The sequence below is a fragment of the Apus apus genome, chromosome 5 (genome assembly GCF_020740795.1).
Source record: "Apus apus isolate bApuApu2 chromosome 5, bApuApu2.pri.cur, whole genome shotgun sequence".
Lineage (NCBI taxonomy): Eukaryota > Metazoa > Chordata > Aves > Apodiformes > Apodidae > Apus > Apus apus.
Window position 1 is genome coordinate 25,316,923 of NC_067286.1, and position 24,101 is coordinate 25,341,023.

Here is a 24,101-nt window from a genome sequence, read left to right on the forward strand (position 1 = left end):
CTGCACAGCCAGGCTGTACCTACAGTCTCCCACTTTCTCCAAAACCACCTCTTGGGATGTTTCCATCTCTTGTTAAACACAACCAATCCCCAGTTTACCTTTGCCTTGCACCTAGGAGAATCCAGGATGAGAGCCATGGAGTGAATACACACCAGCGCTGCTTACTGTGTGATGCTGACTTCAAATCCATCCCACCCCTGTGCCTGATGGTAGGACCACCCACCAGTGGTGGGACTGCCAGGGTGCCTGGCAGCTCTCACAGCCACTGTGCCCTCAAGCAGGGGTTCTCGCTATCTCTGGAAGGGGTCAGGGCAAGGGATGGTAAGACACCTGTTTGTCACCCCCCCCAACCAAGGTCTGTGAGAAGCCATCTGCTCATTAGGACTTCCTGGCACTGTGAGCTTCTCTCTGGCTGTGACAGGCAGTGCCAGCCATCTCCTTTCCCCAGCTGCAGAGAGGGATGCACAGACAGATGTCTCTGTCAGAGTGGAGCAGGCTTGGCTTGCTGGAAATGAATGGGAATTGGATTATGCTGCTCTGTGCAGTCAGGCTAACATGATTAAAAGGCTAGCAGGCAGGACTCAGAGGAAGGTGGCCCCTCTCCACCTCTCCCTCCCTGCAGCTGGAGGCTCTCTTTTCCTTCCTCCACAGCCCCTGCCCAGCTGAGACAGAGGGGACCTACACCCTCTGCCTTGGGACGTCAGAAAAACCCGAACTTCAGCCAGATCTGAAGGCAGAAGGAAGAGAAGATGGCAGAGGGCAGCATCCAGCTCCCTCTGCCCCACAGGGCTCCCACCTCCCTCTTCCCTGCAGGCCCTGCCGACTCTCCCCTCTGCCCTGCCTGTGCCTGTGACCCAGCTCCCTTCCATTTACATTACAAAGCAGCCCTCTCCGCTCCCTCTCTGGGTTATATTTAGCTCTCCAGCATAGAACAGCCTGTGAGATGCATTAGCTTCGTCCTATCTGCCAGCTGGGGACCATGCCAAGCAACTGAGGTGCCCCACATCTCACTAGCAAGGACAGGAGCTAGCAAGGGGATACCTTGCTTTGCCCCACAGGGGATGACACCAGGCGGAGGACAGGGGGCACAGAGAGCCACAGGGACCCCTCTTGCCCACGCCACAAGATGTTGTTGAGGAGCCCTATGGTGTGTGGGCTCCATGGGCTGGGCACTGCCTCCGGAGGGGGTTGAGAGCAGAAGGGGTCTAGTCTGACACCTGGCACGTCTCTCATCCCATAGATATAGCCTGCAGGGAGCCTGTACAACAAGCTTTTGTGCGCTTGTAGTTTCAGTTCTGGGTGAACACCCCTGCGGGCTGGGTTGCTGGGAGCAGTGGCAGTGAGAAAGGCGTCACCCCAAAAGCAACTGCAAGTGTTGCAGAGAGCCCAGAGCTGCAAGGGCACCCAATCCCAGGCCTCCAGGTCACATGGGTTTTCCTAGAGTAAAGTTCCCCCAGCCTCTAACTCACCTCACTGCCACTGAAGCTGCCCTGCTCGGGGAGGTAGAGGCACTCCTGCCCCACCACAAACCTTGGTGGAGACACATGAAGCTAACAGGAGCTGACTTTGGACTCCCCTTGGCTGAAGTGACTCTCCAAGAGCAAGTCACTTAGCCCTGGCTCTTGCTTGGGGTTTGCTGCAGTGACAGAGGGCACAAGGTCGTTCTGTTTTCGCAGAAGCACCTCCCAGCTGGAAAAATTGTCCCAGAATGTGCAAATCTGGTGCACAAGCCAGCATCATTAATAAGCTTGGCACAAAACTGCTACTCATAGCCCTAAATATAACCTGAGCGCTGAGCTCTCTTCCACTCGCCCGAGGTGCCTCCATACACCACAGCAGCTATTTATGGAAGGAACTTTCTTTTCATGGGCTTTAATATAATTTCTGCTTCTTTCAAAACCTTTATATAACAGCTCATGCCACCTTCCCCTTGTGATGACTAATGGGTCCCAGCAGGAGCAGGCAGGATGGCAGCAGGAGGATGGCACCTCCAACCTTTGCTTGACATTGAGGACACCTGTGATGCCCACAGCCTATGAAGGAGGCCCTCCAAACTCCATACCAGGGTTCAGTAACTGTCTTCAGAGCCAGATAGCAGGTGAGGGGATTTCTGTCATCCTCCCCAGGGCTTCTCCTGCTGCAGGAGGGGCACCAGATGAAAGGTTCACCCGACAGCTCCATCACCACCTGACCTGCCCCACGGAGCAGCCAGACCCAACCCTGCATGGGCGTTGCAGGATGGCACAAGCAGATTTCTACCCCCAGACACTTCCTTTCATGTTTCCCCTTCCTTTTTGCTCTGCTGCTCAAAACAGAGGGTAGAGGAGGCAGCTGATTCCAAGCATTGCCTCCCTCACCTCTGGCCTGCAGGTAGCTGCGGCATCACCTGTGACCCTGCCAGACTCCTCTCTTCTGCAAAGCCCACGTTGGATGGAGCAAACCCTCTTGCAAAGAGACTCCTGGTGAGGGCTGTGGAGGACAGAGGCCCTTTGCACAGGCTGGAGTGTGTCAGCGGAGCCGCCTGGGGCAGGACGAGCAGGATGTGAACAATCCCCAGCAACCTTAGACAATTCTGGAGCAAATTCAGGCTAATCAAATTAGGTTGCAATATGGTCCCTTCCTCCCACAGGGAGACTGGATAATCGCAGCTGGCTAATTCCTTTGCAAAACACGCCGTGCACATCTGCAGGAAGAGTGCTAAGAAGAGAAAATCCTGCTCTGCTCCCTCCACTCGGCACGCTCACCCCTCATCCTCAGTGGCATCAGTGCAGAGACCCTCCCAGCTCTGCACAGCACTTTGGTGAGCAGCCTCATGTACTGAACAAGGGCCAGGAGGGCTGCTCATTGCCCCAGCTCATGGCGAGGCTCAGGGGTGCAGGACTGCCTCGGGGAGGGCTCTGCCACCCCAGCTCCTGCTTGCCACCCACTGCAGAAATAACAAGTGCTGGAGATGAGTCAGCTCTGGGGCCCCTCCTGCTCTGCAGGCACTAATACAGTTTCCCATTAGTTCCCATTACTGCAGTATTAGAGAGCAATTTACTCACAGTTTGCACCAGAACCCCTGCAAGCTGGGAGAAGGGCTGCTGTAGACATGGAAGCACAGCTGGGAGGTGACCAACAGCTCCTGCCCCAAATCGGCCCCCCACCAGACCCCTGCACCCTGGAGTCCCTGAGTCCCAGGCCAGTGGCAGGAGAGCCCGTCCAACTGCTGCCAACCAGGGTAAGCAGGCATTGCAAGATCTTCCGTGCTGGTTTTCCACCTGCTTGTAAACTACCTGGCACTTGCTGAGCACAGCATAACATGGTGACACTGAGTCCAGGAGGACACAGAGATGTGCCTGAGCCAAGCCAGCTCAGGGGAAGGGTAAGGAGGCAGCTCCTGCTTTCTCTCCTCCACTGGGTCCCAGACCCTCACAGCAGCCCAGGGTCAGTCCTGCAAATGCTCACTCCAGACAGAGGCAAGTTGAAGGGTTTCTCCTCACTTACACTTGAGAGTCATTCTGCAAAGTTCAGGGATACTAAATGGAAGAAGGGCTTAAACAGTGAAAAAAAGGGGAGGGTGTGAGAAAGAATAGAGCTGAGCTCCTGGAGGTACTGACCTAAGCAGGATTTGGGACAGTATGGCTGGACTTGGGAATAAGAGCTCACCTGAGCATCACCAGGCAATAGCTCCCATATAAGCTCCATATGAACTATGAAAAACACTCTGCCTCTACTAGTTGTGCTTGGCTATAGCAGGGGTAGTTGAGTCCTAAGAGAAGTACCAGCAGAAGAATCTCATCAAGAGCCAGGACTCCTCCTGCTGCAAGGTGCCCACACAGGTCATGTTTCCACTCTAAGCCCCACCCTCAGCCCTTTCATCTTTGCATCACTGTTCAGTGTCCCCAGATGGGATCAAGGTTTCTGGGGCTGGGAGTCAAGCAAGGGAACATTTGCCTTGGGGCAGAGGAGGAGGAGGAGGAGAATCATTGTTATCAGAAGTCCCTTGCATCCAATATGCTGAATGGTGATAAGCAGGTGCTGCAGAGAAAGAGGGAAAAGGCAAGCCCATGGCCTGTGCCAGAGCTTGTAGGAGGCTCTTGAGCACAGACTGCCTAGAGAGGGGCCTGGGAGACATCACAGCCCAGGATGGGTAGGGGGAGTTGGGTAGAAGGATGAATAAGGCAGCCTGTGAGGATGACACTGGGGAGTGGGCTGTTGCATAAGTGGGGAGGGAAAGGGGTTAACTGGTCCCCTTGAGCCTATGCTTAGATGGTTTCTGGTGAGAAGGCACCAGTGGCCACTGGGAAGAGCCATCCCTGACTCACAGGAGGGAGATACCCCAGGACAAGGCATTCCTCTGCCCCAGCCCAGCCCCAGTGCTTGGGGACCCAGGAGCTCCTACCTGTAGGAGACCTGCTTTCTGATGGCCAAGTGCAGGAACTGCTCCTCCACCTCCGACACCACCACTGCTTCTCTCATCTCCCAGGCTGGGTTCATGCCACGGAGGCCCGAGCATTGTGCTTGCCTGGTGCTCTTTGCATCTGCTGCTCCCAGGAGACTTGCCATGGCCCCCCTGGCCACCTCGCTGTCACCCCTGGCACGGGTGAAGTCTCTCCAGCTCCCAGAACCTTCAGCCATGCTGGAGTGAGGTGCCTCTCTTGGCAGGGAGTCCTGCTCTGTCCCCACAAACCTCTCAGCAAGTTCAGTCCAGCCTGGCAGGGTCCCACAGCGCTGCTCCCCACGGCCGTGGGACGATCTCAGTGATGCTTAACTACCCGCAGGAGCATGAGCACAGAGAAAAAGCAGCATCCAACTTTTTTGCAGAGGTATTTATCAGCCTCTTGTTAGCAGTTTAGGCAGCTCAGGAGCTCAGGTGCTGCAGCTCAGCTTCCTCTGTCTCCACTGCCCTGCCACAGCAAAGCAGAGGAACAGCTGATGGAAACCTGGAGACCTCCGTGCTGCTTGTCGAAGCAGCCGGCACTGCAAGGGCAGCGGCGAGGCAGTGGGAAATGCGGCACCCGCTGGAGAATTCTCAGGAGAGAGTGCATCCAGGGATGGTGGTGCTCCCAGCAGGGGAAGGAGAGTCCGGAGTACCTTCTGCAAGGTCTCCCCGGCGCCAGGCACGTCTCTCGGTGTCCCTGGCAGCAGCAGCCAAGCGGGAGAAGGAGGAAGGTGCCTGTGCACCGATCCTGCAGCAGCCCTCAAAAGACAAAGCAGAAAGAAAGCGTGAGTGTGTGCGTGGGGAGGGTGGCTGCGGAGAGCTGCAACGAGGAGGCAGCCTGGTGTCACCTTAGAGACACTCGGAAACTGGCACTTAACCCTTCAGAGGCTGGGGAGGCAGAGAAGGGGGACAAAAGAGCTGCCCCTCCCTGCTCACAGCCTCGCCAGCATCTGCCTGCCTGCAAGGGCTGCTCAGGGAGCTGGATCTCAGCCACTCAACCACACGTGCAGTCAGGTAAAGTCAGGCAGCCTGAAAAACTACGTGACAACAGCCCCAGCAGAGCAAGGTACCTGCTTCCCTCCTCCCAGCACGCTCACTCAGTTCCTCACCACTTGGGAGGCTATATTATCCCTGCTTTTTACTAATTCAAGGCATTTTTTTCTTCAAACCTGGCATCCAGAGGTAGAAAGACCCTTGTGTCCTCTGCCCACATCCATCAGGAGAGTTCCATTGTCTGGCCTGGCCTGAGACTGGACTTTGTGGCCTCAGTCCCAGCTCTGGTCTGCCTCGGCCTCACCCACCCCAGTGCTGTGGATGTCAAGTGGGATTGATAAATCCCCACAAAGCTCCCATATGTGCCTGGCTGCTTGTTTTGGATTTGTTCTGCTCTGGATTCACACACTGAGGCTTCACCTGCTGGGCAATGGGAAAGTTGAGCTTTGGGTCTCTAAGAGCCACCCCCTGCATCAGCTGCCCATGGCAAGGTCCTACAATCATGTATTACATCAAGAACACATTGCAGTCACCCCTAATCACAGTGTCTTCCTGTGAAGGGCTGTCATGACAGGCACTGGAATCTGTCCTCAGCCTGCTCTGTTTATCAGCTTGCGAGTTGTCAGGACAGCTCATCCTTCTTGCTAGCACCCCCCATCACGTCCATACAGCCCTGTGGCACCTCTGCTGCAGGGTGCCATGGCATGACATATTCCTGATCCTGACCTGGGAAGCAGCAGGGACTGGAGAAGGGCTGTGCCTTTCTGTGGAAACCACAGCCCACTGGCACCTCCACTTTGCCTGATCCTAAATGTCATGATGACATCTCCCCCTGTCCTGTGCCTGCTGGGGGATTTGTGCCTCTCAGGGGCATGGCAGCCCCTGAGCCCACTCCTCTGCACAGTCGTGACTTGCAGGCAGCCCTGCACCCCCTCGCTGCGTGACTCAGCCATTCCAGCCCCCACAGGGGTTTTGTTCCCCTTGAAAACTGCAGTGCTGCTGGGCAAGTCCTCCCTGATGGGCAGACCAGCATCTGTCTGGGAGTTTGCCAGTGCTTCCTGCTCCAAAGCACAGCCCTGCTCCATGCTCTCCTTGGGCACCACAGAGGTTGGGAGCAAGCTGTGAGAAGGGACAAGCAGCAAGTATCTGGCTAGTGCAAAGACCTGAGGCATCTCGCTGCTTCTCACCACCAGCCCTACAGCACAGCCCTTCTCTGCCAGCCCTACAGCACAGTTGCCCCCACTGGCTGGATGCTCCGAGAGCCACCTTCTCCTGCACTGGCCAGGCTGCTAGGGCAGGGCAGAGCTGGGCTGCCCAGAGAGCAGAGAGCTATGGGAGATGCAGAATGCAGGTCCACTTGTGCTCCCAGGAGATTTTGGCAAACATCTGTCTTGTCCGTAATGGTTGAAGGAATCCATGGCTGCCATGCTGAGGAAAGGGTTAGGCAGGCTGGGGTGGATGCAAGTTGTAGCCTGGGGGATCATGGGGTCTGGGTGCTGGAACAGGGGTAGAGTCACTTGGGGGTCGTTTCTCCCTGATGGGTGCATCCATGCTGTAGGAAAGGGCACTTCAGGGACTGCAGCAGAGGCCCTTATTGCAGGAAACCTCCTAAGAGGCAGGCACAACAGAGCCCTGATACCGCGTTGAACTGCCTCTGGTGGAGGGAGAGGGGCAGGACAGTGGGTACCTCCTGCCTTCCCATGGGCACTGATCCTACCCCACACAAAGCCTCTCTGGGGGGAGGAGCAGCCAACAGAGGATTTTACCTTAGAATCTGCTTTCTGCTCATGTGCCAAAGTGTACGGCTGTCACACAGGCAGTGCATCCAGGTTTTGTGTGTCTGGAGAAGGGGAGGCATCATGGGGTATGCCTGCAGGAGGATTGCTCAGGCTTCTGCATCTCTCTCTGCCCACTTGTCTCTGCAGGGTGTTTCACGTGTCTGTCACTAACGGGCTCACCCTTCCCTTGAAGGGTGCTGCTAGGGCTCCCTGGGGACCTGGGAAGAGCAGGAAGATGCTGGCTAGGGAGAGCGTGGCTGGGTGGTTTCACTTCTGTCCTCCTGGCACCTGAGGCACCCTTCATTTGAGCCAGGTCACCTGCTTACCTGGGGCTCACCCACTTACCTGGGGCACAGGCAGGAGAGGGCCTCTCCAGAGCCCTGGGTAGGGATTTTCTTCTGTGTGGGCACATGAGACAGTGCAAGGGCAGCTTGGTGTTGCCATACAGACCCTGTCCTCCCTATTGCTGTCACAGGCTGGGCACGGGCTTTCTAGAAAGCAGCATTTCTAGCGAGTAAAGCTCTGGGAGACTACAGTCTCCTTCCCTGGGCTCAAGAAGATGAACCTCCACCCTGCTCACCCATAAGCCCTGTTTCAACTGCCAGGTTAGAAAATCAACATGGATTTGTTGAGGCTGAAGCAGGCTGGGTCAGGGTTCAACCAGGTGCCACCACTGCTAACAAGCCCTCACCACCTGGGGGGCATCAGGAGGTGCGGCCACCCTGATCTCCCCGGGAGGTATCCAAAAGCCCAGGCAGGCCTTGCCAGGCCACAGGACCAATCCTGTGATGGATCTGTGTGAGGACTGCTAGCACAGTCCCAGATGGTGACAGCAAGAGAGACCACGCCAGATTCAAGAGAGCAGGGATGCTCTTCTGAGAGTCCTAAATAGCACATGTCCTTCTGTAACAAACCCAGCGTACCTGCCACGCGCTGCCAGCGGCCCGCTCAGCAGCAGCAAGCCACAAAGCCAATTCTTCTCTCTCTTTTTTTCTTTTTTTCAAGTTGGCCTGGTAACTGAGAACAGTTGGGAATAATTTGTCTCTGAAAAATGAAGCCTGTGTTCTGTTAGTGTTCTTTTGTTCAGGGCTTGTACGTACCGACAGTGCAGGGGCTTGTTAGAAATGTGACCCTAAGTGGGAAAAAGCCTGGCTTCGTGGGGTGGAGCCTGGCTGGGGACGTTTGGAGCAGACCCAGTGTAACTGAGTGAGGCTGAAGGTGACTTGTATAGAAGGTGCCCTCTTGCTTTGCTAATTCTCTTGTTCTGCTCTAGTCGCTGTAGCCAAACTGGAAGGTGTGATTGGCTGGCTACTTTTGGGAGGCATAGCGAGGATCAAAAGATCCTAATGTGCCTGTCTTGAGCAGCTCAGAGTTATCTGGTAGACTGCAGAATTAGGAGGATTTGTCAAGATGAAGGGAAACTTGCTCCTGATGGATGGGGGTTCTGGTTGCTCCAGCTGTATCAGTGTTAAAGGAGCCAAAGCACGAGAAATTGTCCTTTTAAGAGCTCTCCCCTTGCACCGATTTCCCTTGATATTTTTGAAGCGTGCATGGAAGGCAAAGGCCAGGATCTCCCTGGAAGGCAGTGCCTGAAGATGTTGCACAGGCACAAGTAAGACAGGAGCCCTTTGCCTGGGGGAAATCTGGAAGGAGAGGGGAGGAACCTGGTCTCACAGTGGAAGGAGGTTGCTTTTGGACAAGGTGCTGCATGGAAAACGTCAGACCCTTGACCTAAAACTACTGGCCCAGGACACAACCTTCAGGGCAAGGTCAGGCATTTCCTTCCATCTGCAGACCTGGACAGGCTACATTGATGGGCCAAGGCCAGTTGTATGAGGCTCAATAAGGACAAGTGCCGGGTCCTGCACTTTGGCCACAACAACCCCAGCAGCGCTACAGGCTTGGGGAGGAGTGGCTGGAAAGCTGCCCAGAGGAAAAGGACCTGGGGGTGCTGATTGACAGCTGGATGAACATGAGCCAGCAGTGTGCCCAGGTGGCCAAGAGGGCCAATAGCATCCTGGCCTGCATCAGGCATAGTGTGACCAGCAGGAGTAGGGACATGATTGTGCCCCTGTACGTGTCCCCACTGGTGATGCTGCACCTTAAGTACTGTGTGCAGTTCTGGGCCTCTCACTACAGGAAGGACATTGAGGTGCTGGAGCATGTCCAGAGGAGAGCAACAAGGCTGGTGAAGGGTCTAGAAAACAAGTCATACAAGGAGCAGCTGAGGAAACTGGGATGCTTGGTTTGGAGAAGAGGAGGCTGAGGGGAGACCTCATTGCCCTCTACAACTATCTGAAAGGAGGTTGTAGGGAGGTGGGTGTTGGCCTCTTCTCCCAAGTAAATAATGGCAGGACCAGAGGAGATGCTCTGAAGTTGCGGCAGGGAGGTTTAGATTGGACATTAGGAAGAATTTCTTTACTGAAAGAGTGATCAGGCACTGGATCAGCCTGCCCAGGGACGTGGTTGAGTCACCATCCTTGGAGGTATTTAAGAAATGTGGAACTTCAGGGCATGCTCTAGTCAGACCATTGTAGGCCGAGATTGTAGGTTGGGTGATGGTGGGTGGGTGTTTTTTGTTGTGTTGTTGTTGTTGTGTGGGTTTTTTTGTGTGTGTGTGGGTTGATTTTGATTTTTTTTTAATGGTTGGACTGAGTGATCTCAGAGGCCCCTTCCAACCATGACCATTCTGTGATTCTGTGATCTGTGGGTGTGTGTAGGGGAAGGCAGCTCTGCAGGAGTCTCTAAAACTCGCATCAGACTAACCCACCACGGACCCCGTGTCAAACCCTCTCTCGGCAGTACAGAGAGCCAAGAGAGCTCCTCCCTCACAGCCACTGTCACAACAATGTAGCAATAGCTCAATTCTTTCCTCCACTCCACAAGGAAATTGTAATCTGCAGAAAGTGGTCTTTGCAAGCCCCAAGACTCATATCCTTCTCCCGTGGCAAAGGTTGCACCAGCACTGCACCAGTCCAGCCAGAGGTGGGAGACAGACACCTTTTGGCATCTCTGAGAGGGGCTCCTGCTTAAGCTGCCTTCCCTCTATGGAGGGCCTGATTGCATGAAGTGCTTTCAGTGGCCATGTCCTAATGAATTGCAACACTACAGGCTTGGGGAAGAGTGGCTGGAAAGCTGCCCAGCAGAAATGGACCTGGGGATATTATTGACAGCTGGCTGAATATGAGCCAACAGTGTGCCCAGGTGGCCAAGAAGGCCAACAGCATCCTGGCTTGTATCAGGAATAGTGTGGCCAGCAGGACTACGGAAGTGATTGTGCCTCTGTACTTGGCACTGGTGAGGCTGCACCTCAAGATCTGTGTTCAGTTTTGGGCACTTCAACACAAGAAAGACATCGAGGTGCTGGAGAGTCCAGAGAAGGACAGTGAAGCTGGTGGAGGGTCTGGAGAACAAGTCTTATGAGGAGCTCCTGAAGGAACTGGGGTTGTTTAGCCTGAAGAAAAGGAGGCTGAGGCAAGACCTTATTGCTCTCTACAACTGCCTGAAAGGAGGTTGTAGCGAGTGGGGATTTGGTCTCTTCTCCCAAGTAACAAGTGACAGGACAAGAGGAAATGGCCTTGAGTTGCACCAGGGGACGTTTAGATTGGATATTAGAAGAAACTTTTTAACTGAAAGGGTAATTAAACACTGGAATAGGCTGCCCAGGGAGGTGGTTGAATCACCATCCCTGGAGGTGTTTAAAAGCGGTGCTTAGGAACATAGTTTAAGCACTGGACTTGGCAGAGTTAGGTTAATGGTTGGTAGTTACAGTTGGAGTCAGTGATCTTAAAGTTCTTTTCCAACCAGAATGATTCTGTGATTCCGTAACTCACTTAGAGCTTTCCTGTGTTCTCTTTCCCTGTTGTATTGTGTTTCACACAAAATCAGGACAAAACCGATCAGGTTTTGCAGATGTAAATGGGGTACAGGCTGACAGACAGCCCAGTCCCAAGTCATTACTGATCTGAGCAGCTGCTCTGTTTTTACAGTTAACTGAAGGATTTAAGTATTTTTTCAGACAGGGTGGGACCAGAGCCATGGTGCTACAAGCAATGTCTTCTTTGTACAGACCCCTGCATAGTCCCTTCATCAGAGAAGCTCATTGCACCTCATAAACTTTCTTCCATGATCTTCAGCCTTCCAAGAGGATTATGTTGGGTGTATATCAGAGAGAGAAGAAACTGAGGCAGAACAGTCCTGATTTTTTTCAGAACTGCAAAAGAAATCACAGTGGTGCTGGAAATAAAACATGCAAGTTTGCTTCTAACCCCTGACACTGAGCATGAGGTCCCAGCACTGAACCAATTCTGCATGTGGCCAGGGAACAGGACAGTCAGGCAGCAGGAGGGGAGGAGCTTGAATGTGGGCTGTTGTGATAACCATGCCTCAATGAAAGGACCCGTCAACCCAGGGCTGATGCTGCATCTTTTTATTTTGTTTTTATTTTGCTTCACTAAGCAAATGCAGAGCAAGTGATAGGAGGAGGGGGAAAGGTGGCTTGAAAAAGCAAAAAACCCAACAAAACCCAAACAAAAAACAAACAGGAGGGAAGAGGCAGCTGCTGGAGTATAAGGGGAAAGTGAGCTGCTAACAAGAAAGAAGTTCATAGATGCCAAGCCCGCATTAATTCTTAATAAAATACAATACTGAAAATAGGATCTGAGAGTCTCCAAAATACAATATCTTAAGGGATTGGCAATAATACAAAATAAGGTTCATTATGTACAAACGAGTTCTGCTCTTGGTCTCTGTACAACGGTGGGAGTGGGAGGCACTGGGACATGCTCAGTGGAAGTGTTGGGATGGAGGAGGGTGTGCTTGGACCCGGCAGTGGTTCTTTGTGCTGGGGTGGAAGACAGGGAAGGCAGTGGTATCTGGTGGCCAGTGGGTCCTGTGTGAACCTCGAGAAAAGCAGAGCTATGCTGAAGGCTTTCCTCTTCCTCATCCCACTGGCCATGCACGTTGGTTGCAGCTAGCTGTGTCCAAATTTTTCCTAAATGGCTTCACGGGGCAAAAAAAGTTTTTAAAAGGGAGAAAAGAGGGATGTGAGGGCCCTTTCCTCACTTCTCCCAGTCCTTGAGCAAAAGCCGTCCCATCCTTCCTCTCTGGAGAGCCCTCTCCACTCCCAGCCTGGAGGGAGAGGAGGGGCTGCTGGGGCAGTGCAGAGTGAGTCCCGGGTGCTTGGAGAGAAATAAGCCAAAGAGGTGCCTGCTGTGAGACCTGGCAGAGTGCACAGGATCCCAGATCTCCAATACTCATGTCCCACATTGTTCTTCCATCAAATGGCAGCTGAGGGAATGGAGTGAGCAGACACTTGAGCCTTTCAGCAGGGCTTTTGTCAGGGAGGAAGAAGGGTCAGAAATGGGTGTCTGGGTGCTGAAGAGTATGACATAGGCTTGAGGTGAGTTCATTTCAGCACCAAAATTGGCAGGGCTGGCCTGAAGGGTGTGGTATGGCATGAGTTTGCTACTTTTGGTGCTAAGACTTGAAGGAAGAGGTCTAAAACAGTCTTTGGTGACCCTGGCCAATTCCAACATGCCAAGTCTTTCCTGACAGATGTACCTGTCACCAGAGATGACAAGTATGTCCTCAGTGTCTTTCACAACACTGCTGTGCACATGGAGTATGTGAGGGGAATGATGCCTATCTGATGGGCTGCAGAGCTCTCCTTGGCAGTTCCTAAAAAAGACATCATTTGGCATGAAGCAGAATTGGGGATGAAGAGCTGGGATGGGGATCAGGCTATGGAAGCAGGTTTTTCACACCCACTCTCAAAGGAGGAGGCCTGCAGAATGGAGTGAGAAGGCCACTGGCCTGGTTAGCACCGCACTGTAGGGCCCAAGCTAGGAATAGAAAGGGAAATACCACCCCTGTCAAAGCAGGGGTGCAGAGGATGGGAAGAACTGGGTTGTGGGGGAAAACTGCACTCTGTTTCAGAGCTCTGGTTGCCCAGAAGCTGCTGGCTAATTTTTATGGTGGTTTATCTGTCTGGGATCTGTCTCCCCCACTCCGTTTGTGTGCAGATCTTTGCAGATAGTTGGCGTGGAAGTTATATAGGCATGTCCATAAAGAGAAAACCAGAGCAAAGAAGAACTAGGTTTTCTCTCAATGGAAGCAGAAACATAGTAACAGATGGAGGGGAAGGAATGAGCTCAAACTCTCCAGAGCCATCTCTCCAGCACCAGCATCACCCACTCCTAAGCCGCCCTGGCAGGACAGTAAATCCAGCACACTCTCTCCTTCAGGTGCATCTGATGTAGCCAAGGGGTACATGCCTGGGACAGCCCCCTTGGTCTGGAGGCTTTGGGAAGAGACCTGAATAGTTTGAGGGCTTCCCCATATCTCCCTCCACTCCAAGGTGAGCCCACACCCATAGGGTGTGCTCATGTAAGCAGGAGGTAAGGCCAGAAGAGGGCATCTCAGGCTTCGCCAGACATTTTTTGCTGGTTCTGGCAGTCCTGAGACTCCCCAGAGAGATCAGTACTAAGGGGGCAGGGGCGTACATGGGGAAGGGGAAGAGCTGAACCCAAGGCCAGTTAAGAGTGTCTGAATGCAGTGTCCTCTCCCACCAAGTCTCCTCAGTTGCTCAGTGAGGAGGGAATGCTGCAATCAGAAAGATGAGGCCTTGAGGTCCAGCAGCCGCTACAAGTATTCAGCTGTCTCACTGGAACTTGTCTCCCTAAGGAAAAGAAAAGACAAGGCATCAGTCAAGGTTCAAGGTTCATTGCAGCCTCCTATGCAAATTCACCTCTCTGTGTGCTCAGCTGGTTAGCTCTGACGAGGATGGAGACCTTCCCCAAGGCACTGAATGACCAGGAATCCTGGGACCATCTGAATCACCCAGTCCTCCTTAGCTCTATGCCAATGAGACAATGCTTTATTGAGTCCCAGACTTCTGCTCTAGAAAATAAGCTTGGTCTTATGCTCCCTACAGCACTTGTCTCCTCCAGCCCCTGCTCTTTAGATAATTGCCTGTCTCAGGCAGCTCAGCTGTCCTTAGCTTGCAGCAGAGGGAACATGCCTGCTGCTCACTCCCAGATACCATGCTGTGTCTTTGGGCTCAGAGGGTGGCCCCCACCTGCTTACCTCTCATGGAATTGCTCTTTGAGGTGGGTGAGTGTTGGGTCAGTTTGGTTCTGGTCAGAACCCTCCAGCTGGGATTTGCTCAGATATTTGGCCGTCTCATGTGTCCTGGCTAGATGAGGCCCTCCGTCCTCAGACTGCCCTTTTTCAGCTTCCCACCCCTCGGGATGGTCCATGGTTAGGAAGGAGCTATAACTCTCTTCTAAGGAGCCAGCACCCTCATCATAGAAAAGGAGGCTCCGTGACTGAACTGGAAAAAAGGAGAGCACTGGTTAACGATGAAGACAAGGTCTCTTGCATGGGTGTGGGTCACAGTGGTGGTTTCAGCACATGCTCACCCAGCTATGGCCTTGCCCATGTGTACCTGTGCAGGAGACCTGCTCTGCAGGACACCTGCCTCCCCCCAGCTTCAGGAGGCAAATGTCCCCCTGGGCACACAGGCTTTGCAGAAGACAATCAATCTGCCCTGGGACTTTTTCCTCATGTTTCTTCCTTTGACATTTGTCATGTCTTGGGACAATGGTTAGCAGAGATTGAAAAAAGGCCCAAATAAGGTGCTGTTATCAGAGTTTGTACCACTCACAGGACTGCAGTCTCCCCTTACCACAGCCCCAGTGTATGGGGTGGGCACCAAGGGCAGGACACTATCCCTGAACCAGGAGTGTTGAGAGAAGAGCAGGAAATGGTTTGACAGGGTGAAATGGAAGAACCATGTTAGACTCACTCTTACTAGTTGTGTAAATGTCTGGTGCTGGTGTTGCTTTCACTGTTTGCGATGCTGAAGAGAACTCAGGGAGACAGGGCATCAGGGATCCCAGGATCAGAACAAAACAGAGTGCCAGGACCTAGAGCAGAGGTCAGAAAAGAGTTAGTGCTGCTAGCCATGAGGAAATACTTCCCCTGAAGCAAACACAGGGCTGTATGAGGACATGTGGTCAGGCTGGCAACTGGGTTGCTGGGGTCCCCCAAGGAAGGGCTTGCTCTGCTAATCCATGCTACCAACCTACAGGAAGTGAGAAGCTTCCTTGTGTTGCTTTATTTGAAGTATTTTTGGTTCAATGGTGAGAACTTGCGCATCCAGTTGATGAGAGAAGGTGGAAGGCATAGCTAGGGAACAAGCTGAGAAAAAGGAAGGCTCACCAGAAAGGATTAACTCTTCCTTGACCAAAGGGAACCTGACCATTGGCTCAGTAGGGCCTGTAAGAAAACAAGCTCACTGGGAGAAATCTGTGAGGTACCACTGCACATAGCAAAAAGAAGCTACTGGCCATGTGAGGACAAAAGTGACAACAGAACTGCAGCCTCCTAATACCTGACAGCAAGGATGGAGAGTCCAAGGAAAGGGTTAAATTTATGCTTGGCATGCACGTATGCAGGACCATGTGTCCATGCCTTCTGCTGTCAGGCAGACCAGTCAGAGCTACTGGGCAGTGATAAAGGAGAGAGGCAGATGAAAGCTCCCTGGAAATCCTCCTCTGGTAGGTCTGCAAATTCTGCCATAATGGTGGCAGAGTGAGATGCCAGTGCTGAATGTAAGGGACTCTATAGAGCTTAGGGAACTACCTGTACAGAACAAGAGGGGACACATGGGAAACGATACAGAGCCAAATTCTTACTACCTGAATATCCACGTACCGTGGGTGGTGTGTAACTACCTGCTGCCATCTCAGTGCTCAGACTGAGCACATCAAAGAGACAATGCTTCTTGGTCATTTCTACTGCCTAGGTACAAACTAGCTACATTTGACCTGTGGGGACAGCCAGCAATTGCTTGATTGCTTTTCAGAATAGCTATATCTAAGTAACACACAGAAGCTGGTACATGGAGGTCATTTTGACCACCAGTGGATTCCAAGAGATGTAGATCACATAATAGCACAGGAATACTACACGATGTAAAGAGGGATTTTAATTGTCCAGACTCTTCATAGGTGGCTTTAAAGTAAGAAAATTAAACATGGGCAGCATAGATGCTAAGCACATCAGATCAGCACACTAGGGATTTAGAACCCTTATTCCACAAAAACAGGAGAAAAAAATTAATTCTGAATAGATGTTGCTTGGAATTATCACAGTCAAACACAACTTCCAGAAAGGGGAGCCAGCCCTGTGAAGCCTATTCTTCTAAAACAAAACAGGCTTTATGGGCTGAGAAAGAGCAGTGTACTCAACATCTTGCCTTAACAGGGCTTTCAACTGAGGCTTTGCAAACCAGCATTGTTTTTAATCTGTTTTGTTTCAGGTTAACTCTGATTGATGCTTGGATACAGTTCCAGTTCAAGCTCTGTAATTGCTCATAGCAATAACTCTTGGTTTGACTCTGAGTACCATTTATTTCACAGATTTCGTCCATCTCACCATTTTGACCTCTTAAGAAGTGGGAGAAACTAAGCTAGAGGAAAATACTGCAAATCCAGTTGAAAAGGTAGAGGCAAAATTAATAATAAAAAAAAAACAACACAGAAATCCTGAGAGTGTAGTTATCAAATGGTTCACTGTCAAATTGGGAAGAAGTAGCAGCTGGAGTAGTGGAGAGACCCATTATGACTCTGGCAAGATTCAATATTTTTAGGCTTGACTTGGGATAATACACTTCATCAAATCTTCAGATGGAAGAGACTACAAGTAGGCTGGATTTTGGCCAGGATCCAAATTCAGAATAATCTTGACCATGGGGAGAAGTGATCCACAGGAACATTGGGCAGATCCATACAGATCACTGCCAAGACCTGCTGAGACCTGTGAAGTGGAAGGACTGATTAGTAAAGAAAACATGTCAGCGATGACATGGCCAGGCAGCTGTTGTACAGAAGAGGATTGGGGACTACAGAGCACAAAGTGGGCACAAGTGGGTGTCACTTTGCAAAGGGCAAATCTCAGCCCAGGCAGTATGAACAGTTTGCTGGCTGCCTGGCTGGGTCTGCACTGCCCTTCAGGTGGAACAATTTTACAGCTTTGGGCCTTGTACTTCCAAAAGGACACAGGGCAATTGGAGAAAGTCTGGAAGAGCGCTCCAGGAACAAGCTGCTGTTTGTTCAGTAACTCAACCTACAAGGGAAGACTGAAGAAATTATGGTGATTTAGCCAAGCAGACTGAAGGGAGTTGCTTGAAAACAACAGTTTTTACATATGTAAAATGTACTGCACAAAGGGAGTGTAAACTGATCTTGCTTACAGTGGGCAGAAGTTGTAATAGGCTTAAGCTGTTGCAAGGAAGACTGAGACAAGATAGCAAGAAAGCTTTATCTGGGAAAGATAACAAAGCACTGGAATGGTTTGCCTGAGGAGGCTGAGGACTTCTCATCACTGGAGGCCTTCAGAAACTGGCTGGACAAATACCCAGCAGGAATGACACAGAGCTAAAAAAGAAGGGTACTTTGCTCCACTCCCATGCTGCAAGGCATGATGATTCTACGTATCTGTTGTGATAAGGAGTGCTGTATTTGAAAATGGAAAACTTGGAGGCCTAAGAGATGAACTGGCCAAAGATAGAATAACCAATTACGAATTCTTGAAATGCTTCAGAACTAAGAAGCCTGAGTGAGTCGGTGTGTGGGCTGGGATGCGTGGAATGAAGGGAGCAGCAAGGAAAGATAAGACATTATTGGGAAGCTAAATTAGGTATTTTGCCAGCCTATAGCTCTGGGGATGTCTGCAAAGCATCTCTCCTGGACTTGCTCATTCCAGGTAGCAGCAATGAAGAACTGCTGGAGCCAGGGGTGCTCTGATGAGCTGCTGCATTAAGGAGCAATGAGTCACTGGGCTCAGCTGGGTCACACCCAAAATGTGAAAAGAACTTGGGAATGAAGCCACAGAGCAGCCAACAGAAAAGACAGGTCATTAAAATCTGGTCTGACACAGAGGCAGCAAAGAGTAGCAGAAGTCTCAGCAGATTTTGAAAGGAGAAAGTGCTAGAAATTTCAGAACAGGGGCTCTGGAACCAAGGAAACTGATTGAACCAAGTGCAAAAAACAACCCCTCAGGACACTGAGGGTGCTGAGAAAGTGGGGCAAGCACCTCACCATCTGTTTGGATTTCATGACTGTTAACAGTACAGAATAACTAGATACAGATAACTAACTTTGACAAATTTGTCTCAAGCAGCTACTACGACAATCCTGCAAAGACATCACAGGGTTGAAGGTTATATTTTTATAATGGATCAGAAACTTTCCCCCTGGCAAAAAATGGGATGAAGAATAAGCAATTCAGTCTATTTATGGCCACATACTGGCATGCTCCAAAGCTCCACAGTGAAGCCAATATTGCTTAACCACTCTGGAGAACCACTCTCCACTATGAGAAACAAGAGGCAAACAGGGACTACTAAAACCAGCAGACAACCCTGAATCATTTTGGTTAGGCAAAAGGGCAAACAAAGAGAATTCCAGGTGGATTTAACATAGCCTGATGTGCTTGCCTATAGCAAGAGCAGACGCCATTTATTGCTGATAAATGCGAGGTAATGCCCACTGGGGGGAATTCTTGAACTGTTTGTCTGCCCTGCTGAGTTAAACATTAAGCATTACGAACTCCGCAAAAGAAAACTCTGCCCATTATGATTAGAAACTCATTGAAGATTTTTGCTGAATGGCTGATAGCAAATGAAAAGCAAATAAAGTGCTATTTTGCCCAAAGAACACGACAGTGAAAACACAGGATTTTTTCTAATACCATTGCATCAATAACTGACACGACCCATGTATGTATGACACAGGGCCCAGTTCTGGTGACTCTTAGACAAAAGGAGAGATCAGATGTAAGTGGCAACAGAGCCAGGCAGCACGGAAGAGATGAGCAATTCACAAAGCTGTCTGGGAAATCATGGCAAATAGGAAGATGGATATGAAGCTCATACCATTAGGCACGTCCCAGTCTGTGTGGAAGCCATTTTGTAAGGTCGGGAGACTTTCCCAGCTACTAGAGCCTGCAGCTTCTGTAACTGCTGGAGCAGAGTCCTAGGATAGGAAATAACCCAAATTAAGACTTGATAAGGAGGTAACAACCAGGAAGTGGTGCCTCAAAGCCCAGCCAGTCATCTCCCAAAGCAGTGGAGAGGTGGGCTACCAGGAAAACCAAACTCTGGGAGAGTGGCTGAAGTTTGTAGTCAGGTCAGACTTCAAGCACGGGCCTGCCTGCTCCCCCTTCTCTCAAGAGATACATGCTCTGCATCTCGACCTGTGCCCTGAGCCATATGGTGTAGAGAGAAATAAAAACCAATTTTGCTCTCCTCCAGCTTCTTCCATCTTGGCAAACTCTGAAGAGGGATATGGGCAAAGGCAAATATTGAGTTCAGCGATTAATTCATTCTCTGGCTGCCCTGGCTGGAACACATGCTAAGGTCTCTCTGCCCCATTTAACTGAACATGAGCATCAGCACACATAAGCACAGAATAGTGGTAGGTGTGTTACTCAGAGCCACTGAACCCTTCATTGGGCTGGTGATGAAATTTGTGAGGAGGGAGACCATGGAGCACACAGTTCCCAAGGGCTGCAAACTACTGAAATGCAGACTACTGAGTGTTTTCCCCTGGGAATACTAACTGGCTTACACAAATATGTTTGAGCTTTTATAAAATGCCAGATCCTGGAGCCAGGAGATTGCAGGAGAATCCCAGCTTTGTCTTTTTCCAAATTCTCTTCTGTTCCTTGTTTGTGTGAAGAGAAGCACAGGGCATCCCACTGGCAGTTCTTAAAAACCAAACCAAATCAGAAAGAACACAATGTGCTATTTAAAAAAAAATAATTTTAAAAATCCTGCGTTTTAGGCCAATCTCCTGATTTTGCAGGGTGGGGCTCATGCTTTTTCAGCAGCAGGGGCTGCCTGCACTCCCAGCAAGGACATGCATCAAGCTGTCCCTTGTGGATGAGAGTAGCTGGGCAGCTGGGAGGTTCTCAGCCACTTGCACACACCTCAGCCAGACCATGCCTGGTCCCAGCACCATTGGCTGGCCTGGCAGCCAGGGCTCCAGCACTTGTGTCATGGATGGTAGGAAGGAGTGCAGCAGAGCCTTAGAGAGTACTCCACAAACTGTAGTGGCAGCAGAGAGTGGGGTGGGGGGACTGGCTCTTCCCTTCAATTGTAGCTGGGTATTATAGAAACAGGGCTATAGAAATGAGCTTCCTCCCTCAGCAGCTGGCCCTGTCCTTGCTCACACCTATTGCACCCAGTTAGAGGGAGCATAGCTGGGCCTTCCTCCAGCTCCTGCTGCCCATCCCAGCTACAGGGGTGGGAGTCTTCATTATTTGCTTCCACGGGACCAAATTCCCCTGGTGATCAGTTGACCAGCTCTGCATATTAGGAGCACAAGTCTGTTATTCACCAAGTCTGTTCAGCTCTTTCTCAAGAGAAACCTGAAACAACCACATTATGCCCAGGGCCTTGTATTCCTCTGAAGAGGCCAAGAGCAGAAATAATGGGGCTGAGAGGCTGGTGTGAGGGGCTTCCCTCAGTGCAACTGCCCTGGAGACAGCCAGAGGCCTGGAGGGCAATGGGGAGGGCAACATGAGCCCAAAGGGCTACAGGGAGAAGGAGGAAGAGATGTGAGAAAGATGCCTTCCCCCCATCCCTCCCCTTTCTGCAGCACGGCCTGGTCCCAACACAAACATTCCAGGCTCACTAACCAAACCCAGCTGCCTTGCTGCTGCCACGGGCTGAAAACCAGTGCCTCACTGAGCAGGACTTATCTCACCTGGAACTGGGGGAGCCTGCCTTTCTCTTCTTGCCCTCCTGCCCCAACACTCCCCAGGCTTCCCTTCCTGCCCACCAAGGGTCAGGTCTAGCCTCTCTTACCTGTTTGCATTCTCTAAGGTCTCCACTTTTTTCCAGAGTTCATTGTTTTCTGTTGTGTACGTCTCAACTCTGTGGAAATAAAACCCATAGTTGGTTAGTTACAGAGGCCAGACAAACAAAGCAAATATAGTCCTTGCCTCTCTCAGGGTGTGGAGGCTTGGTGGCCCCATCCATCACCTGCAGATATGGTCCTGGAGCCAGATGTCCTTTACCCAGCTGGCTTCAGCCAGCCTCAAAGGACCAGGGATGAGATTGCAGCTGGACAGCTGTGTGACTTCAGGCTTTCCCAAGGGCTGGGAAAGTCAGTAGCACCCAGTCACAGGAGGTCAAGTCAGGACAGACCAAAGCTATGTAGGCATTTCCATCACTTCCAAACCCCTCTAAGGAGCATGGAAAAGGAGGAGATGGGCAAATTCAAACCTCTGCCACTCAGACTGAGAACCTTGGCCCTACTGTGCACCCTGCCCACGTAGACCAGGCAGTTCAGTGCAAACGCTGGGCCAGCTCCGACTGCAGGCACTTGAGGGCAGCAGAGAACTTGCAGGCTCACTGCCACTGCTTCGGAAGGGAAAGTGGTTAGTTAAGGGGAGGAGGAAAGGGGAATGTCTGCACGCTCGGAGGAAGGCAGGCCAGGAACACAGCCTGATCCTGCTAGAGGTTTCCAGTGCTGCCTCCGAACCAGGTGTTCCGTGTAAAAACTGGGCTTGCAACAAAGGTGTCAAACTGAACGGTAAAGGACTCAAAAGTACAGGTCTTGACAAACCAGCTCTTACAGAAAGCCAAGTTGACCAAATACTTGTAGCATTAACAAAATTCCCTGAATGCTGCTTTTGGTTCACATTTAAACCTGGCATTGTTTGAAAGCCATCTGTCACAGCAACGCGCTGGTGTAACAAACCGCTGAGCACATACAGGCACCACAGCCACGTCTGGGGAAGAGGCCCCAGCACAGAAAGCCCTGGACCTGCCACTTGAGCGAGGCCAGCCAACTCCCCATCCCCAGCTTGAAGGATCTGGGTGTCAGTGTGGGACACTAACTGGAGGTCACGTGCTCTGATGCCTGGACACACACGTGCACGCCAGGGTGCTGCTTATGGAAGGGCAGGAGAACTTGAAGGTGACTCAAATCATCTGTTTTCATTCAGGATGGTGCTAGTAACAGGAACAAGATGGTATTTAAACAGACATGTGAGTTTGCACCTGGACCCCAGCATTCTTCTTGGACTGGGAATGCCCATCAGGGGCTGATAGTAGAAAGAGGATCACAGGTTCTGGTCTCTAAGAGTTATTTTCTACCACATCAGTGTCATGTGATGTCACCTTTGCCTTATGCCTGCCACGCATGCAGGACCTCAGGGTTGCAAGGAGAAAAACAAAGCTCATGCAGGGAAATGTGGAAGGGGAGAGAGAGTGGGGAATAACTCTAGTTCAAGGTTTTTATTGCTGTCAAATGCTTTTGTGTCCACCCTCATGAGAAGAGAGGGGTAAAAGCTGTGTTCAGTCCCCCAGAGGGCCAGAAACTTACAGGACTGACAGAATATAGGCAACTTCTAGTGGGGGAAACATGACTCTTTCTTACCTCAAATCCTACTTTCTTGGTAGGCAAAATGGCCTGTGTTCTGCAGGGGACCAGCCAAACTAAGCAGTTGGAAACAAAAGGTTTCTAGAACAATCTTTATCCAGCAAGAGAATTTCTAGGAGAGAGGGGAGTAGGGGCTGGATCCCAAACCAAACTTCTGTGCAGCCAGCTTTCCAAGGAATCGTACTCTTTGAGAAATTCAGAGACAAAAGCACTAGAAAGGCGGGCTGTGCATGGACAGGGCTCCTTTTTAAAAGTTAGGACTGAGAAGAAGGAACTTACTTTTTCTCTAGACACTCCACGTACTCTTTCTTCTTCCGGCGACTCTCCTGAGCAGAGATCTGTGAGGGGGTCAGCCATCAGAGAGGAGTCATTATCATAAGCCTCTAGACATTTCTTTGTGGCTCCCTCATCTTGTCTGCTCCCTGCACACAGCACCCCTAAAGGTAAATGGGGAAGTCACCTTCCAGTCTGCCATTGCTACTGGTCTGAGGCCAAAACTGGGAGGGATGGATGCTGCAGGGATGTAGCCTTCTTTGGCCTGTAGGCCACAACCATTTGTTGCAGTATGCTGGACCCCCTTGCTTCTGAGAGCATCTTCAGGGTTGCTTTGAACTCGTCTGACTCACATGGATACGTGCTGTGGCCACAGACCACTTCTGAGTCACTGGGTGACTGACTCAGGGTCTCATAATTTCTTCCATGGGATGCTTTCTATTCACAGTCTAGTCTCACAGCCTCTGCCTGGCTAATGAGCTCTGTGCATCACTCATCCTCCACCATGCAATGGCTCTTGCTTCCCCACCCCCAAGCAAGGCTTGACCAGGCCTGATCTCTGATGCCTTAGCTTGTGGTGCCCATCACAGACCACACACTTGCAGGAGTTGGGCTGGAAGCCACACTCCCCAGATACAGCTGCATGCACAGCACTCATGCAAAGATGCCCCATGGCACCTTTTCTGTGGGTTGGAAGGCTCATACTAGTGCACCAAAGGCAGGAGGATCCCACCTCTTCTGAGCTGCACTGCAGCTGAGGAGGTGAGGGCAACTACAGCACTGGTCAGCCAAGGATGCTCTGGAATCATGGGAACTGTAGGATTATGGGTTTTTTTTGAACAGTCACCTTGTTCTTGATTTTCCTCCTGACCCTCTTCAGTGCTTTCTCCTCTGCTTTGGTGAGGGGGAGCTTGGTAGGAATGGGGTAGCCCTCAGCAATCAAGGTGCGTTTCTCCTCTTCAGTCAAGAGCAGTGGGCCAGAGGTCCCTTGTAACTTCTGAAACACACAGAGAGCAGCTCTCAGCATCAGCAAGGAGTCCTATCCCAGTGGTTCTCTTTGAAGCCTTGCAGAGCAGCTAGGGACTCAGTGCAAACAGGTGCAGGGCAGTGCTCTTTCCTGCTCTCAGCTTGATCCTGCGGGCATAGCTCTGCAGCTGCCTTCCCCTTTTACTCAGG

General features: G+C 51.3%; 2 protein-coding genes across 5 annotated transcripts in view; both read right to left on the bottom strand.

The window, feature by feature from the left end:
* DGKZ (diacylglycerol kinase zeta) overlaps nt 1–4,634 on the bottom strand; it is a 49,463-nt gene extending 44,829 nt beyond the window's left edge. Inside the window, exon 1 of the mRNA XM_051620391.1 lies at nt 4,385–4,634. Within this exon, the coding sequence (XP_051476351.1) occupies nt 4,385–4,620 (236 nt within the window). The 5' untranslated portion in view covers nt 4,621–4,634. The remainder of the gene's footprint in view (nt 1–4,384) is intronic.
* A 200-nt stretch (nt 4,635–4,834) lies between these two features.
* CREB3L1 (cAMP responsive element binding protein 3 like 1) overlaps nt 4,835–24,101 on the bottom strand; it is a 54,813-nt gene continuing 35,546 nt past the window's right edge. For 2 of the 4 annotated variants that reach the window (XM_051620398.1, XM_051620397.1), the window contains exons 6-12: nt 23,773–23,922; nt 22,932–22,990; nt 21,071–21,139; nt 19,136–19,235; nt 15,002–15,122; nt 14,281–14,527; nt 4,835–5,182 (exon numbers count right to left, since the gene is read on the bottom strand). In XM_051620398.1, the coding sequence (XP_051476358.1) occupies nt 4,852–5,182; nt 14,281–14,527; nt 15,002–15,122; nt 19,136–19,235; nt 21,071–21,139; nt 22,932–22,990; nt 23,773–23,922 (1,077 nt within the window). In that variant the 3' untranslated portion in view covers nt 4,835–4,851. Of the gene's footprint in view, nt 5,183–11,608; nt 13,874–14,280; nt 14,528–15,001; nt 15,123–19,135; nt 19,236–21,070; nt 21,140–22,931; nt 22,991–23,772; nt 23,923–24,101 lie in introns of those variants that run through there. The other 2 variants (XM_051620399.1, XM_051620400.1) reach the window with 2 other exon arrangements.